The 19,142-nt window shown below is 39.3% G+C and overlaps 1 protein-coding gene across 4 annotated transcripts in view; it reads left to right on the forward strand.

Annotated features, from left to right (window-relative positions):
- Positions 1-1,279: 1,279 nt before the first annotated feature.
- MOCOS (molybdenum cofactor sulfurase) overlaps positions 1,280-19,142 on the forward strand; it is a 209,268-nt gene continuing 191,405 nt past the window's right edge. For all 4 annotated transcript variants that reach the window (XM_040083418.1, XM_040083434.1, XM_040083442.1 and 1 more), the window contains exon 1: positions 1,280-1,406. In XM_040083418.1, coding sequence (XP_039939352.1) covers positions 1,283-1,406 — 124 coding nt within the window. In that variant the 5' untranslated portion in view covers positions 1,280-1,282. The remainder of the gene's footprint in view (positions 1,407-19,142) is intronic.

The following is a 19,142-nucleotide window of genomic DNA, read 5'->3' on the forward strand; positions in this document are numbered from 1 at the left end:
TTGGCTGGCTGAAAGGTGTACAATTTCACCTGGGGATGCTATACACTATATAGCTTCCCCAATCATGAATAGAGAGTCAGGGGCAAACACACTTTATAGTGTTATAGAAACATATGCCCTGAAGCCAGGGTTAGGTGTTTAAATTAGACAAAAATTCCTAATGTGTAAAGAAGGGAGCACATCAGCATACTATATGTCATGTCAGGCTTATTTTACAATTTTCTACATGGTTTTATTTCAGTACCACTTTGTAAGTGAAAATCTGTGCAGTTCAGATTGGGCTGAAGTTTGTTCTGTGTGGTTTCCCATTTCACTGACATCCCACTAGTACATTTCGAACAATCTAACGAGAGTCTGCCTTACCAGTTTTCGGATGTAGGTCCATCCTAATGTACTGTTTTATTTTGGCATTGGACTAACATTGGAGGTCATTTGATGCTCTGCAGGTTGCAGAACTGTAAGTAGAAAAATTCATACCAAGTAGTACGTCAGTAAAAAGCTCATATGAAAACAACACCACAAAACAAAGAAAAACCACCCAGAACAAAACAATCAAAGCAAACAAAAACCCACAAGTAACACATTCCTGTTGCTATGATTTTTTTGGTTTATGTATATGATTACAGTTTATCTGACAAAGCAGAGGTTTTTACAGCAATGCTTTTCACATGGGAGAATAGGCCTATTCTCTCTACCGCTGATGACCAGCCCGTGTCACTCTTTTGGCTTTGGGCCGTGGTACTTTGCATTGGCCACACAGCTTCTACGGCCAAGAGAGTCAGCTCGACGTGATGCAGGAGAATTGTACACCGAATGCAAGGCGCGAGAAAACGATCTCTGCTATTAGCAGCCGGGGAAGAGGCATCGAGGGAAATCTGAGCTTTGAACTGGAAAATTTTAGGGGAGAGATTTCCACGAAGCATTTTAAACAGCATGCCTCAACAGGAGGGTGCACTGATTGCCGCCATCCCCGAACCGATCTCAGAGAGCTTCGGGAAATTTCTTCCTTACGGGAAACTCCTCCCTGTGCCGGCCGCAGTGCCCGGCTCAGCCGCGGCCGGACCGGCCCCGGCGCAGGTGGGGCAGGCGGGGCGGGCGGCGGGCGGAGCAGAGCGGCCGGGCCGTGCCGAGCCGTGCCGTGCCGTGCCGTGCCGTGCCGTGCCGTGCCGTGCCGTGCCGTGCCGAGCCGAGCCGAGCCGAGCCGAGCCGAGCCGAGCGGGCCCGGAGCGCAGCGCCCGGGGAGGCTCCGCGCCGCTCTCCGCGCCGGGCCCTCCCGGCCGGCATGGCCGCAGAGCCGCTCTCCTTCCGCGCCTTCCGCGCCGCCCGCCCCGCCGGCTGCGAGTACGGCTACGGGCACGGGGACGGGCTCAGCGCGCTGCGGGACCGCGAGTTCCCCCGGCTCCGAGGTACCGAGGGCAGGCCGGGGGCGGGCCGGGGGCGGGGGAGGCCCGGGCCATTCCCGGCTCGCATCGGCCCCGGGCGGGGTGGCTCTGGAACGAGGGAGCGGCGGCAGGGGCGGGGACGCCGGCAGTAAGCGCTGCGCTCGGCTCGCTGCAGCGATTCCTGCGGCGCGGCGAGGGGACAAGAGGCAGCTCTCCCTCTCCTCCTCCTCCCGCTCGTCCCTATCCTCCCCTCTCCGGCACAAATGCCTCAAAGATGCCATGGATTTAGTAACAGGCTTTCGAGGGGGGTTGGGAAGGGGAAGGAGAGACGTCATAATAGTAAACCAGCCCATTTCTAGTGAAAGCTTATAGTTAGACAGGTGTTTGTGAACTACTTTTGCAGGTTTTATAGGTTTTCCCATCTCCCTCCACATTAAACATCCTTGTGCACACTACTTCCAATATAATCGTGGTGGTTCTATGATTATACGACAGTAATTTGTCCTGTTTAAAGTAGTATCAATGCCCATGATATCGGCACTTCAAAATTCTTACAGCAAAAATTCCCAGGTAGGGAGTAGAGTAGATGGCTTCAGTTTGGATGCCCTATAACTGTTATTTAGCCACTCTTTCTCTTGAGGATTTTCTGTTACTGCTTTTTTATTTTTTAATTTTCTGTAATTTCACCAAATTCTCGTGATTGCATACAAGAGCAGGCTTTCTCACACACAGGTGTTTAGACTGAATGGAGTTATACTTGGCCTCTAGACCAATGTAAAAAAAATTAAGCAGCACTTTGAAGAACTTGAAAATGTAGTAGGTCAGTGTCACAGTCTGATACTAGACATAGTAGCTGCATCAGTGAAAGTTTGAGCGCAAGAAGTTGCTTGTCTGAAATTTAGGCTTAACTTCTGAAAAGTGGCTATTTTGTAACTGAAACATTGCTTAGCCCTTTAAGAAGATGAGTTTTTTAAACCCCTGAGAATCAGGCTCATTTCTCAGAGGCTCCCCAGATATGAAATAAAGTGTATCTGCTAACGAATGATGTCTGGTGGATTAGGCTGGTTCCCAAAGCGGGGTTACTGCAAAGGCAAAGCATTAGGCATTTTCTTCCACTTAAAAATGTTTTTTTGCTACTGTAGTCTTCTGAGTTGTGTAAAAGAAGATGTAGATAACTTAGAATATTTCTAGAAAGAGATGAACAAATACAGGGTATAAAATAGAATCTTCAATAATGCTAGCTAATTGAAATCACATAATCATCTATGGTAAGGTGACCGAGGTTGCAAATTCCTTCTGTCTTTTGATTTCCCCCCTGGAATTTTAACATGTTATCCAATTCATGAATTTTCATCCATTTGTCCTGCAAGTTTGTCACCTCTTTGAGAGAACTCAGCATCTGTGAGAAGTGAGGAAATGTAACTGCTTGCTATGCATATACGTGGTGTCCTGTCTGGGACTTGTCTGAAAAACAGTGACATATTTCTGGTCAAGAATTTGTGCCTTCAAGTAATACCAGCCGTGCCAAATGAAAGGTGCCCAGGGACAAATTCCTAGGCCTAGTGTCACCTACCTAACACATCTCTTGGTCTCAGGGACAAATTCCTAGGCCTAGTGTCCCCTACCTAACACATCTCTTGGTCTCAAAGCTGACTAACTGGACTAGTCCAGGATGGACTCCAGAAGCTGGCTGACAGTGAAGCAGCATGGACAAGAAGCACACTGCTTTTAATTATTTATTGGTCTCCTTTTACTTAACCATGTATCCTCACTTGCCAAAGGTCTCAGCACTAGTGTTGATGTAATGAAAATTCTTTTAAAACTCTCAATTTTGTTGCCTTGTAGAAACAAGGCAAAGAAAGGGTGGCTAATGTACAGGTTGATAGCAGCAAAAGTGTAGCGGTTTTGGTTCAAACCAGGCAGAATTAAATGTAGTAGTTTTAGTTCACTAGTCGCAATCAAGGTACTAATTCAATATGGTGGGTTGAGCGCTGGCCAAATACCAGTGCACTCACCAGAACTATTTATTAATTTTCTGCTGTGACATAAGGATTAGGAAGAGGCCAAAACAGGCTCAAAACTTTTAAGGGTATAAAGAAAGCTTTATTAACAGAACTAAAAAAAAAAAAAAAAAAAAAAAAAAAAAAAAAAAAAAAAAAAAATTCAGAATAAACCTTCAGAACACTTCTCCTCCCCCCAGCTCTTCTTTCTTTTCCCACTAAGAGACAAAACCTGGTATTTTCAGTCTATTACCTCTAAAGTGATCTTTCTTCAGTTTACTTAGGGAGAAGAATTTCTCTTGTCATACCCTGGAGACTTCTCCACAAGAAACAGTTCTCTTGTGGCTTCAATGTCACAGCAAAGCAGCTGCCTGGGAGATGGAAATCTGTCTCTGTGTGAAAGTCCCTCCCCTCGACTTACAGCATCCCCCACAACTGTTTTTGAGGGCTCAATTTTTAGCTAATGGGTGAATGAGTGAGGGAGTTAACATAGAGTAATCATAGAATCACAGAATGATTTGGGTTGGAAAGGACCTTAATGATCATCTAATTCCAACCCCCCTGCCATGGACAGGGACACCTTCCACTAGACCAGGTCACTCAAAGCCCCACCCTGGCTTGCCCTGAACACCTCCAGGCATGGGGAGTCCACAACATCTCTAGGCAACCTGCTTCAGTCCCTTGCTACCCTTATAGTAAAGAATTTCTTCCAAATATCTAATCTAAACTCTTCCTGTTTGAATCTAGTCTCAGTACATTCCTTTGTCCTAATAGTACATGCCATCTCCACCTCTCCTGAAAGCCCCTTTTAGGTACTGGAAGGTGCTACAAGGTCTCCTGGAGCCATCTCTTCCCCAGGCTGAACAGCCCCAGCTCTCATTCTGTGCCCTGTTTATTTGGGGCATGCCTTAAAGATCTTTCCATCATTAAAGCTGGTTAAAAAGTCCAGATTGTGCTGCTTATGTTTTATGTGAACAGAATTTTTGGAGTCCCCTTCTAGATAGCCATGAACTAAGCCTAATGTTTGATTTTGGAAGTGTCATTTTTTAATGAGCATAATGTAGTAATAGTCATTGCATATCCATGTATTCACTTTTCCCTGAGTAGTAATATTTTGTGGCATACACTATGGACACTTTGTACAAATGGTGTTCCCTGGGGAAGGCAGAAATCTTTTCTGTGTTACAGACCATTGCTTACATGGTGCTGGTGCTCCTGTTATAGCTTTAGTAAGAATAGTTGCCCAGGTGCCTGTTGAGCAGAAGGTGCAACAGATGTCTGGAGGGAGCACCAGCTTAGCTACCAGGCATACTGTGAAGCCAGGATTTTTCAAAGGTGGTCCACCTGTGGTTGCATCAAAGTCTTGGGGAATTTCAGTATTTGCTCCATCAGAAGGAAAGCAAGGTTCATACTCAGTGTGTTGGGGATTTCCCCTTGAGGTTTTGTGAAGAGATAAAAAGAACTACTTTACTTCCTTAAATCACCAGGGGTCTGTCTGTTTTGGCACAGAAGCCTTAAATTTTCCCTTTTAAGCCAAAGTTTATCTTCACTTCTGTAATTCAAAGGCTGTTAGCTGATGACTAGAGCAGCCCTTTCTAAAAATATATGAGGAGTCTGTGAAACAGATCGCTGTTTCAGAGGCAGCAGCGTATGTGCAATATGTGACCTTGACTTTAATCTTGTGAGCAGTGTACCCTTATCTGCAGTGCAGGATTTTAAATTGTGCTTTAGAAATGGATAAAGAAATCAGGAGGAGTTTATAGGTTCTGTTGTTAAATAATGGGGATGAATATGCTTCTGTGATGTTTATCATAGCACAGAAAATATCAGCTTCAGTTTGTATCATGGTTTTAAAAAAGAAAAAGCTGACATGTGATTTGGATGCAGCATTTAATCACAAGACACCTTTCCGTTTCAAGTTGTGTGCCAGTATTCTCATCTAATATATCTGTGGTAGTTCAGTGGGAGCTTTCCAAGAGCAGTAAGCAGTGGATATCCATCCTCCAAATAAAAATCAGCATATATTAGGAATCAGATATTCTTTAAGGGCTACTGACTATTTGAAGATAGTCTTTAGGTGAGCTTGAGATGGACTGTCCCATTTACTGTGAAATCAGTCACTGTCTTATACTTCAACATCATGCTTTACCTTAGTAGTATGAACATTTGTGATACAACAATAATAATGAAATTTGTCTGTTAAACAAAAAGGAAAGGCAGACTGAGCTTTCAGTAACAGAATTGGCCTTTGTTTTTTTAAAACTCAAACAATGTCCCATGAACAATGTTACCTGTACAAGGGCTTATTGTATTGTTTAGTTAAGGAATAGTTGGGTATTGGATCTGACCTTACACAAAAATAAAGTCTTTTTTACTCATATTTCTGGTAATTATTTGTGTGGTGGCTTTTCCTGTGAGTAGGAAAATATGAAAAGCAGATCTCCTCTGTGTGCTGCAGTTAAGTCCTCAGCAGCTTAGTTAACAAAGTTCATCTCTGTCCTCTGAGAACAGAAAAGCCTATCTGTTTTGTCACTTTTGGGGTAATTTAGTTTTTTAACTGAACTTCAGAAGTAAGAAATACATTCTGATGTGTCAGCTTAGAGTAATTTTGTTGGTAGGTAGCTGATGCTCACACTTTATGAAACCTGTGAAGATGAGTGTACTGTGAGCCTCAAGAGTCGTGCTCGCCTCTTGATTGCAAATGTAGGCTTGCGTTGTCAAACAGTAATTCTACCAGTTTCGTGCCTGAGGCTTTTTCTTTATTTTGAAAAAAAAATTGGAAAAAAAATTTGCATGCTAAAAAATGCAAAATTGGAGGGGGTTTGTTTGTTTGTTTGTTCCTTTTATAAGACCACTCTGTTTGATCTGATAGCTATCTGCTACATGTGTACATGTTACCCTGCTGATTTCTTAACGACTGATAATTTTTACCTGTGGATGAATCTTTTCCTTTTCATCTAATTTTTCTTATTCTTGAAGAGTAAGTGACTAAGTTGTCAGCAAACCTTTGAGTTCTTTGAGCAGTATTGGTTTCTGGCCAAGTAGGTAAATCTGATCTTATTCTTTAAAAACCAGTTTGATAGTGCGGGATAAGTTTATTTTAATTATTTTTTGTCTGAAGACTATCATAAACAAGAAACAAGGCATGTGCCGTTTTATGGTCAGATGCAGTGCTTACTGTGAATTCCCTGAAGCACACTCACCCATTGCTGACCAGAGTTGAGACAGCATCTCCTGGACAGGACAAATTATTTCCCCCACAAGCAGAGATTGGCATATGTTAATGTTAATCCAGTACTTGCCTCTCCCACACAAAAGCAGCAGAAGCAATGTGTAGGGGAAGGATGAGGCTGCTTTTTGTTGTCTCATTGGAAGATTCTGTGTAGCCTAGAAGAGCTGCAAATTGTGCTGGTGGATAAGACTTACTGAGTTTCCTTATCTCTTGTTCATCCTGAACAGAGGAAAAAATCTTCTAAATCTCTCCATTTGGTGTTTAAAGCTGAGAGCTCCTCTTTCCATCACTGTCCTTTTCACTCTCCTCAGTGGCTGTGAGATCTTTGGTAACCTGCTCCTGTTCTCTGTAGCCTCTCCACCAGAATGTGATTTGATTTTATGAAACACCTATTTATTTTTGTATGGAGGGGAAAAGAAAGCAAAAGAAATTATCTTTATTGTAAGAAGCTGCTGTTGGACAGTCTGAAATGCCAGAAGACATCTGGGAAAATGCATTTAGTGGGTGAAGAAGGCATTGTAAAAAGAAGCTGTAGTATGGGAATTAAAACCACACAACTAATGACAAATGTTTTGTAAAAATAAAACATGCATATGCTCATGTAAAGCCTTAACACTTCCTGGTGATTTCAAGTTAGCAGCAGTTATCTACATAAGCTCTTATTTAAAGAATTGATATCAAAGAGGAAGCATGTGTTGTGCATAAGGCGCGATAAGTCCCAAATGCAGTAACACTAGCTGTGTGTTAGTTTCAGATGATTTCCTCTGCCTACACAGAAGTAACAAGTAGTGTTAAGGAATTCCTTATGTTGCATTTCAGGGTTCAGAAGGTGGTCTCTGTGCAGGACTGATCTTTCAATTGCTGTTGAATTGGAATATTGTTGGAATCTAGTTGGAGCTAGATTCTTTATAAGAAGAAATAATCATATATAGACATTAGTTTTTTAAAACCAATATGTAGATGTAAAAAAATATTAGATTTGGGAAGATAATTTATGGAACTCCAAAGATGCTGCAGGGTATCAGACACCCATTTTTTTAAAAAAGTCACTTTTAATTAAAAGATACATTATCTCTAAAATTAATGGCTGTATAAGATGTATATTAGTGTTTGAAAGTATTGAACAGGCAGATGTTCTACTTAGAAGAGCACAAGATGCTATTTATCTCTTACTCAAAAATCAGAAAATCGCCAAAATCTTTTTCCGACAGAATACCACATCAGTGGTACTTTCTTCTTTCTGTTGCCTTTGTGTCCTCTTAGATTCCTCTGTTTGTCCTCTTGGGTTATTGTGATATTGCTGTAGGTGAGATGTGTATTGATTTCTTCTCAGCCTATTTCTATATGTTTCTGTGTGATCATGGATTTTTTTTAGTGTTAAATATTAAGGTTATTAATTAAAGAGTGTAAGTCTGTTTCCAGGAGAAGTGATCTGCTTCTTGTGTTCCTGCACTTATACTGGAATTTCCTCTGCCAGATCAGAATCTGGAATCTGATGCCCTTGAAATTTCCATTACATCCTATGGTAGCAATTCTCATTTCTGCAATGCTTGTTAGAATTCAGGGGGGCTCCCTGTGTAAGGACAAACAGACAAATGGAGAGGTGAGAGGTCAGTTTTTGTTGATCAGCTTGATTCATTGAATGCCTGATATCAGAGAGATGCTGCAGAGGCATTGCTTGGATGTGAAAAGACTGTCATTGAATTCAGGAAGGCCATACTGCAGAACACTGCATAGTAAAAAGCACTGATATGAGAGATTGATAAATGTGTGGACAGCACAGTATGTTTGGAGAACAGGAAGCCAGTAGGATGCTTTGAGAGGATGTTTAAGAAGTAGGATGAGCTTCTAAATGCTTCAGGCATTTTATAACTCATTGTTCTTGGCCCAAGTCATCAATTCATCAATGCAGGTGTTTTTGTGTGTGACACTAAAGTACTTGTGAGGTGGGCTTTTTTTTTTTTTTTTTTTTTTAACTTCCCTGAACTTGAAAAGATGACTAAAACAAAAGAAAATTCCTTTTAGGAGTATGTCAGCTTGGGGTTGGTATAATTATTTTCTCTTCCTATGTTAATAATGCTCTTAGTATTACCATGTCTGCATATTGAGAACCACTGACTGGTTCCTGTCATATTTGGTAGAAGGGAATGTGTTTTGAGGAGGCATTAGGAAAAGGGTGGTGTCAAGACTGAAAGCGTGAGACAGGGATATCAGAGTTATGGAGAAACAGGTATAGTAGGGCAGGGAGGTGTAAAGACAGGCCACAAAGCATTCAGAAGTCAGACTTAATTAGTTTAATTGTTAGTGAGTCAAATTGTTAGGCTCCTGGCAGTATTTGTGTCAGCCCAGATAGCCCTGTGACTTTGTGCTCTTTGCCCCTTCACCTTCTGCTCTGCTGTAGAGAAGCAATGGTCTGCGAGATGCCTGCAGTGGGGATGTGACCCCAGGTAAGTAGCTCTTGTGAGAGTGGCATGCAGGAAAGTGTGAAGTAGCTCTTCACCGCCCCCCCGACCAATTATGTGAAATACATATGTTAAATTGGAAGGCAAGGCTTGAGAAATCTTCCTCTCCATGGTATTTTTTTTCTCCTTGCTTTCAGCTTTGTCCTGATTCACTCATGGTCCCTTGTAGCAGCCATGGGAATGTGGCTTTCACATGAGGAGTAAAAAACAGATGTTTCTGTGCTCATTCAGATTAGTCCCTGGAGCACCAGGATCGAAAATGCTTTTGAAAGAAAGCTAAGGACATGACTGCACATGGTTTTTGTTACTTATGGTCTTCCTGAAAGAGAGAGATGTGATCACAAGGATGTGATATTTTGGTGACATCGTTAGCTGTGAAGGATGATTACACTACTAAGCTTATTTCTTCTGCCAATATGCAGGATAATGTTCCAAATTAAAATTTGGAAAGATGACAGGAAGTTTAATTGAAGAAATATTCATTAATTAAATTAATGGTGTGTGAATTAATTTCATTAATGCACAATTAAACACCAAATATTACTGTGTGTACCCCTTTGCAAACCTATGAATGGGTCAGGTGAAGTTACACAGTCATCAGAAAGTTTCTCCTGTATTTTCTTCCAGAGGAAGAAATTGAAGTCCAGGATTTTCCACATTTATGTTCATGCCACACAGCACATTAAAGATGTCATAATTCAGTAATTTGGAACTGATGGTATCAGTAACGGGTTCCAGCATATGTTGCCTTTCTTTAGAAGAAAGGACTTTGTATTGCTGTTGGGTAAAACACACTGTTCATCTGCTGTGCCATTCATTTCCCAATTTATTGAGGAGTGTAACTAATTAAATGTGTCTCAGAGTTGCATTTTTATTATTGGTATGCCTGCCTATAATTTCTTTTAATGTTACAGAGTTAGAATTGTATAAAAACAAAATATTACTTGGCTGCTCTGGTAGTATGCAACTTTCGTTGACTCTGTCATCATCTTTGATTCATCACACACTAGGAAAATATTTGTTACATATTTAATCAATTTAAGCATGTGTAAGCCCAGTGATCAGATTGGCATTTCTTTTCGTAATACCTTGTCCATCAGCTGTGATGGACAATTTGCTCTTATAATGCACCTTGTTGTCTCACAAGACTGGATAAAAAAGATAAATGTAAGTGGATACCTAGCAAGAATTCCCTACCTGGCAGACTGAATGGCCCAAAGTTAAAGACTGCATGAAAAAGCAACTTTTTGCCATCCACAGACATGTTGCTTTCCCCTCCCTCCACACATAAACTCATCAGTATTTTGCTGGGAATCTGACCAGACTAATGTTCAGACAAAACTGTAGGTAGGTTATTGTACTCTGTTGTTGGTCATAGAGTTTGTATGGGTACAATGCCCGAAGAATGCAAATTCCTCAGAAGTAACGTATTTTTGGCAAGCATTGGAATGTGCTGCTCAGGGAGGTGGCAGAGTCACCATCCCTGGAGGTGTTCAAGAAACAACTGGATGTGGCACAGTGCTGTGCTTTAGTTGACAAAGTGGGGATTGATCTATGTTTGGAGTTGATGACTTTGGAGGCCTTTTCCAACCTTAAAGATTCTATGGTTCTTTGATATCATGGAAGGTTGTCATGAAGTGTAGCAATATGAAAATGTTCCTCTTCTTACTATCTTAGCATGGATGTTTAGTGACAAGTACAATGCTGCCAAGACAGCCCGATTATCACAAATGCAGGTGGACTGTTTGCCCTTCTAAAAAGGAGATAATTTAATACCACTATTAAGTGCGTGAAAATATGTGCCATTTAAATTCATCAGAAGTGACTTGGAAGACTTGGACTTCTTAAGAAATAAACTAAAAACCATGTAAGTTATCATTTGGGTAGCATGAAATTACATGCAAGAGACATTAAAATGCAAAAATAACCTTTAAGGGATGAGTCAAAAGGTGTACTTTTAAGATAGACTAAGGAAGTAAGATTTTGACACCTCTGAACTTCACAGCAGCTGACTTTTTTTGGGGATAGAGCAGCCCATGTAACTGGGACCCACAAACTCCTTTCCATGTAGTTCTTTCCATTTCTGGTATGACTGAGGTGCATGTCCCTGACAGATTTTTTTCTGGTAATGAAACGAAGACCTCTTTTTATAAATCATTAGCTCTTTAGTCAACATTTGATCTGTGAATTGTCTTAGTATCACTCCAAACTCACCAAGAGCAGAAACACAGAGGGGGGAAAACTATGACGGTTGTAAAAGGAAAAGAACTTTCTGTGTATATTAAATATCCCCAAAAGCAATCTTAAATTACAAAGCTGGAGTCTTAGTGAGAATCAGCCTTCCTTCCTTCCTTCCTTCCTTCCTTCCTTCCTTCCTTCCTTCCTTCCTTCCTTCCTTCCTTCCTTCCTTCCTTCCTTCCTTCCTTCCTTCCTTCCTTCCTTCCTTCCTTCCTTCCTTCCTTCCTTCCTTCCTTCCTTCCTTCCTTCCATTGAAACTACAGTTATAAATCTGAGGGGTTTTTTGATAAATAAATTGTGGATTTCAGTGAAACTATTCAAAATTCATGCTCAAGTGAAACTCTCTAAACTGTAATTTGATTAAAAAGCCATAGCACCAGCATCTTTATCTGCTCTTTGTCCTTCAGGGTCACTTTCAGAGTAATAGGTTAACTTCTCTAATGATCGCAAAATTAATGATTTGTTTTCCCTCTGCAGAAAGAGTAAAGGTTCTGATTTTGGGTTGCATGGAAATTTAGCTTTTCATGAATTAGAATTTCAGCTACTCACACACAGCTGTACTCACACACAGCTAATGGCTCTACAGCATTGAGGAGATTACCATTGCATTGAACTGGTTCTCCTATGAAGAGAACACTGCAACTATAGCTCCAACATAAAGGGAATCTATTCCTTGGGAAGCACCCTTTTTCCTTTCAGAGACTAACATTTTAGAATTTGTTGCTGTTAAATATTTTCCTTGAGAAGGGTTGATCAAGAGTTCAAGTTGCTTCCGTTACATTCCTCAAAGCCTCTGTAAAAACACTGAGCTGAAGAGAGGAGTAGGGCATGAACAAGGGGGAATGAGGCAGATGCCTGGGTCAAAAAAAAAAAAAAAAAAAAGCTTTAAAATAGTCATTATTCCTGTCACAAAGAACTGTTTCAATAGTAACTTTAACAGCTTATTGTAAAGTTGAGTTTTAACTTTTCATCTTATATTTTTGTAGAGGAAAGACTTTCACACCCCAAGGACAGGAAAGCAACGGAGCAGTCTGTCCAAAACCAGCACTGCCTCCATAGGCCTAAGTGTATTTGTTTGGAAAATAGAATTTAAACTGATCCTTAGCCATAAACTATGGCTTGGAAAGATACCAAACTTCTGTGATTGAGTAAGAAAGTCATGATGGGATTGTTAGGAGCTGTCTCATGTTCAGGCTTGGTGAAGCTCATCTGCAGAGCGCAGAAAGCGCTACTGCACCACAGGGTTGTGGAACCAGGGCTGCCTTCTAGTGATCACTGACATGGCCCCAGCTTCTACTGATCCACTGGGAGAGACTAGAAAATGGGAGATAAACCCTTCATGTGGCACTATGGGAAGTCTCCTTGAGATGCAGGCTGTGTAAAAACAAATCCTCCCTCCATCCCCTGTTTTTCAATATCATCTTGCCCAGAGGATGAGGCTACTCCAGTAAAATGCTCTCTAGGGACTGAAGCCACTTACTTCTCTCTTACAACTCATCCTCTTGATTATCATTAGAAGCCTGTAATAGTATGAGGTTGAATACTTCATGAATGATGAAAAAGTATAAATTCTAGTGAGTTACTTTAATATTTTTGTGAGTTTCCTTTCCATCGGATTTTTTTCAAGGGTTGGAGAAATCTTCCCCTCTCAGCACCCCCAGTGTCAAATTTAAAAACACCTGCTTTTGTTGGAATATTTATTTCCTGATTAGCAATAATGAAAGGCAAGTCAGGCTTTTTAGCTCATGGGTGCTAAAGTTACTAATTAAAAAAAAAAAAAAGAAAGAAAAACTCTTTTCCTTTGGATGTGGAGTTCACAGTGTGTAATGCTTGTTTGAAGGCACTCAGTTGATTCTTCAGGCTTTGCATCACTGAGTGTGACAGCTCCTGTGAGATTAAAGAGCTGTTACCATCAGAACTTTATTCAGTTTTTCTTTCATTTCTGCAAGTACAGAGAAGGATAGGTGTACTTGTAAAGTGTCACAAGGATTACGCTGCAATGCTTTCTGGATAAACTTCAGTGCCAATGAAGTGGGGGAAACAGTACCAAATAATCTCAAGACAGCTGTCATGTCTCCCAAAGCACCTGATCAGATCTTCAAATATGAATGCTGAATACCTTGTGGGTACATTCTGCCTCTAGTATCCATCACTTGTGTTTTCATCCATTGCAGTCACAAGAATGTGATTAAGCACTAAACTAATCAAATAGCTGTTAATTTACAATAATCTCTCCTCAACCTTACAACATGAAATGATTTATAAAGAGTGGAGAATTCAGAAATTTTGGGGAAAACCTATCTTTTCCTAGTTCCCACTTCTTCAAATGTTTCCTAAACTTTATGTTTAGAGAATGTATTGCATCTTTAAAAATTATTTGGATTGTTCCAGGTATTGAAATAGCATGAGAGTTTCTCAAATGAGTAAAACTGTTATTTAGAATATAATTATAAAAATCTTCCCAGTGTGAGGGGTGAAGCATGGAAGGAAGTCTCTTGGGTCTTTTATTTTAGTATAAGAGATTCTCTGTATATGTGGTGTTTGCTTGATTGGTTGGTTTGTTTTATAATCTAGCTACATGACTTGGGGTTATTCTAGTCACTACATATCTCCTGGGTTTTTTTGTTTGGTTGGTTTGTTCATTTGTTTGTTTGGATATTCCTTTTTTGTTTTGGGTTTTTTTTGGTTGGTTGGTTTGGATTTTTGTTTTGTTTTTTGCTGTAGCTTGAATGTCCCCTTAGTTGTAGAACAGAAATAGCTGAATCCAGAGGAGAAACTTTACTGTTTAGGTTCTTAATTCAAGTGGGATATAGCCAGTGTTGCATATGTTGAGTCTACTTCACTGTACTGTGTATTCCAAGTGGAATGACTCAGAAGAAAACAGCAGTCTAGTCTAACATATATAGTCTCTGGATTGTGGTTGGCTGTGGTTCCTGGCTTGTAGACAGCAGTATATTAGAAAAAATTAAACACTAGAGAAAAAAAGTTATATACAGAAGAATCTATTCTTATCAAAACCGATTGTTTCTTATTGTCTTTCCACTGAGCAGTCATAACAATGGGTATATATACAAATATAGACAAATAATACAAATAAATGGGTCTCTCTCTATAAATCTGTGAATTTTACTCTCACTGTGGTGAGAACACGAAGCATCATCTTTCATAACAGAAGGAAGGAAACTATTTCAGATTGGAAGGGGAGTGGGGGGGGGGAAAGAACATAGTGTAGGCATGGAGAAAAAATTGCCCTTAATACCTTTCTTCTTGTCCCTCAGTCAGAAGAAATGGGAAAAGAGAAGCCCATAGTTTGCTCTGTAGTAAAAAATAAAATACTCTGTGTACATGGTGCAATAACTGATTTCACAAGGTTCACTTTATCCTAATTTTCGGTGAAGGCAAAGTACCAGATATCTGGTGTCTGTACAAAATATTGAGGAATACTTGCTTTCCATGTGGAAACAAATTTCCTCAATGCAGTTATCTCACACGAAACCAGCATTCTGCGCAGCTGATTGCCTGGGGTCATCCTTGATTTACTATTGGGAACCATTAATTTTGTTGTCGTGGTGATTATATGACATAGTAGGGATCATTTGCATTCCAGTATTTATGGCAAAAGTTTGGAAAGGAGTTTTTGGACATAAATAGCTCTGGAATGAAACATGTAGAACCACTTGTTGTATACACTGAGTTAGATGCATTCTTTGAGTTATCATTGTTTCAGGGTATTGTGACACTTTTTTTTTTCCCCCATTAGTTGTTTGAATTTTTAATAGTCTAATTTGACATGTATTGAGCAGATTGAGATATCTTACTGAATCAGATTTAAAGTAGTTGTGATCTTACAGTTCTGTGGAAAGTAGCTGTAACTAAGGACACAAATATGGGCAGACTAGCATGTTATTTTTAAAATTAAAATTTTTATTTAATCAGCATCATCTTGTTGTTCCTTTGCTTAGAGGTGTGGTTCTTTCCCTTGCAGTTTCCAAAGCCCTGAGCCATACCTTAGCCTCTCTGTGCTCCACTAGGAACCTTTGCTCACTATTTTAGAATGTGATATTGATGTGTTTAGGTTTCTCATTTTTTCATATCCTGTGGTTTTTTTGTGAAAAATGTTCATGCAGTTTTGCTAAAAATAAACAGAGTTACAAGTTAATTTAATCTTAGTAGCTTTAGAATGCAAATTATGGGAACCAAATGTGCTTTTGTTGCCTTCAACATAGTTGCTTTGGGGGATTTTGATAATAAAATGTTTGCAAGCACAAATTCAACAAAAAGTAGAAATTTTGAGGATATAAAATAAACTCATTACAGAAGCTCAGTTCTATTCTGAGATGTTACCTCTAGTTATAGCAAGTCTGAGGATGTATTTGAAAATCAACAGTGCATAAGTTAGCTTTGAAATATTACTATTACTTTTCCAATTATGGCAATACTGTTCACTATTAATTAGATAATTCATTGTCATAAATAATGCTCACCTCACTTAAAATTCCTCTCCATCCTCACTTTGTCTTATGGAATCAGTTCCTGAATTTCTTCGCTTGTGTAACTCTTCATGTGTCACCAGACAAATGCCCGTGTAATGATGAGGATATTCAGTCATCTGGCTTGTACAGCATCTGTAGAAGTGGTCTGTAAAGAAAGCCTTTGGCCTGGCTAAGGAATTCCAGCAGCTCTAGCCCTTCCGTCTGGCTGTGCTAGTTATGGAGGAGGCTCCGTATAGGGAATTCCTACTCGGAATCCAGTCCCGTAGTCACTTCTGGAAGCAGTGTATGCCATGCATAGTTTTATCTAGGTAGCAGTTCAAGTACCTTGTGTCAGAAATTGAGAAAAATATGTTGCATGAACGTTGTGTCTGGTCTTGTCATTTATTCAAGTATTATATAGCTTGTGTGGAAGACTGTGATTTTTAAAAACATCATGTTTTCTTAGGTGCGTTGAGGCAGAGTGCAATAGCTGATGTTGGGGTAGAGTTGTGAATTTAAGCTCAGAGTTCAGAGATTAGGGAAACTGGAATATTTGCTTTTCCATGCATAATATTTTACTCATTTTCAAAGCTAGTCTAGTGTTAATGAGGCCATTTGTATATAGTACTTTGAATAATTTATGATGAAATAATAATTCTCTTTAATTTCTAAAGTCATTAGTATTGAAAGAAGGCCTTTGATTGAGAGAAATTATACTACGATCTAGTGAAGCACAGGTGTATGCTTATAAAACTGGGATAACGTAGTAATTGTTTTACTGCTGGGTCCATTAAAAAAACCCAAAAAACGAAGAACTGCGAAACCCATTTTTGTAGCCAAAGAAATCCAATGTAAGGTTGCTATCAAACATGAAATTCTGTATATTTATATCAGTAGTGTCAGACTGTTATTGGGTTTTTATGATGCTCAGATATTTATATCTCTTATTACTAACTTAAATCAGACTAATTTCACAGGTGCCCCAAATACTACTTTAATTTAAACATAGAGCATTCTGATAAACAAAGATGAAAAGGGTTAGTTGACTGAGTAGACTTGCATTGAGCTGAGCAGGATTGGAACTCAGTCCCCAGTACTGGAATTCTATAGTGGATGCAAATTTATTCAAATTAGAAATGTGCCTGACTCTCTGCAAAGATATTCACAGGTAACTGTGGTTAGTGTATTGTTACCGAAAGCTGGTTTTGTTTTTGTTGAGTGTTGACATTCTGTAGATGTTAATTTTAATTGAAAGCAGATGTGATTGCTTCTAGGTTATGACTTTGCCAAAAATATCAAAACATACAATTCGAGAAGTGCTAGAGAAGAGAAAGTAGAAGGTAGAAAGTAGAAAAGCTGTAAGGGAAGAGAGTCTTCAGGTTCACATCTGCTTTTCCTTATGTTCTGCTACAAGAAGCAACATGAAAACACTAATTATCCTCTAAAGGGGATACTTATGTACATATATTCGTATACCCATCTCAGCACTGCATACACAGGCACATTTGTGCATATTTGTAAATAAGGGTGTAGAATATGTGCCAGGAGAAAACAAAGAATCATCTGGATGCCTTAAACACACCTCTGGAGCAATTCTTCATTTGATGTAACTGACTAGGAAATTGATTTATGTGATTTTGAGATTCTGTTACTTTTGTCTGTTATTGCATCACTTCCACTCCTCTTGTCTATGGGTTATTACAAATTTTTGCACTTTTAAAATTGATAGCTGGACTTTTTGAGAGAGCATGCATACCCTAGAGCCTGGAAATGTTCTGTAGGTGCCAGATGAAGATACAGCTATATGAGCAGCCCAATGCTTTTGTTTAAAGAAAGGAAAATTTTACTTGTTTCAGGGGTCATTTAAGCTTCTGTGAAGATTTCAACCCAGCTTTTTAACTGGGCCTGGAACCAGAAATGTGATTAGTGCAGTATGTTTAGGAAGTGCTGGTTATAGTGTATTTGTTAATGGCTTAACTCAGTTCAGCCGAGCCTCCTAATTACTTCAAAGGCTCTGGATACCTTGACGTGTGTTCTCATGTTTGAGTGGAATTTGCTTCTCTTTGCAGAGCTGAGGTCTCTGTGACCTGAAGGCAAAGTTCTGCTTTGGTTACTCATTGTAGTACAGCAGAAATGCAATCAGACTCTGCATGGGTTCCTTTCGAGTCACTGGACTTCAGAAAAGACTTTTTTTGTTGGGTTGCAACCCTTTGCATTCAGACAGCCTGTCCTCTGAAGGTGCAGTATCTGTACCCCATGCAAGGTGCAAGGCAATGTCTCTTGAAGAGCCACAAACTCCTCCTTCTAAACAGCTTTATGGCAGTGTCCAACAGTGGATTGTTGCTGCCCAAAGTCAGATTCAAAGTAATCACCTAACTTCTAAAAGTTGTGTCACATGCTAACCATCCTTTAAAGAAGATGGTTGTGAATGAGGTGTTTGTGCCAATAGCTCAAGAGATTTTTAGTTTTCTTTTAGAAAGCTTTAATATGGATGCTAGGGAACTTAAAAAAAAAAAAAAAGGATCTGGAAGCTGCATGATGTTATTTGTATTTAAAGCAGGTCTGTTAAGCAGGATTTCTCTCATATACTGCTGTATTCAGACCTACTCATTAGGAAGCTGGTATTTTTGTCACACCTAGTTAACAAACCTCTACAGTTGTCAGACTGTTTCAGAATTAAAACCTTTGGTTTTCTATAACAGATTTTTTTTGATAAATGTATTTTTTAATTCCTAGAACATTTCTGAAAATGATTGTTGAGCATTTGAATCTGTGCTTGGGAATACCTCTAAGAAATGGAAACCCGTGGAAACTAATTTAGGTTGAGTATAATAAGGTATGCCAATGTTTAATTGCATACCTATTAAATTCTATTTACAGAAACTTGTATCTGTTAATTTTTTTCGTGGGTTTTGTTTGTTTGTTTTGAGTGGAAGCAATTTTGTTTTCCAATTAGGAGATGCTTTTTGAATAGAAGTATTACAATTTTGTGGAGGTATCAGGGAATTACAGTCAGTCTTAAAAAAATTATGAAACAATTCTTACCAAAAAAAAAAAAAAAAAAAAAAAAAAAAAAAAAAAAACCCTAAATAAGATATGAGGTTGTTTGATAAGTTCTCTTACTGATATCTGCATACCTAATGTGGTCAATGAACTTCAGTAGAGGTAAAGCAATTGAGTATAATCTTACCTTTTAAGTTGGTCTGTTTATAGTTGAATAGTTTCACCTGAGAGAGCAGTCTGGATCAAATTACTATAAAGTAGAAGATAATCTGTGGGAACTTGGAGCTAAAAGGTTTTATGATTGAAAAATATCTAGATAAAATACATATGCAAAAGAAAAGCTTATACATAGT

This window comes from Hirundo rustica, chromosome 1 (assembly GCF_015227805.2).
Source record: "Hirundo rustica isolate bHirRus1 chromosome 1, bHirRus1.pri.v3, whole genome shotgun sequence".
NCBI lineage: Eukaryota > Metazoa > Chordata > Aves > Passeriformes > Hirundinidae > Hirundo > Hirundo rustica.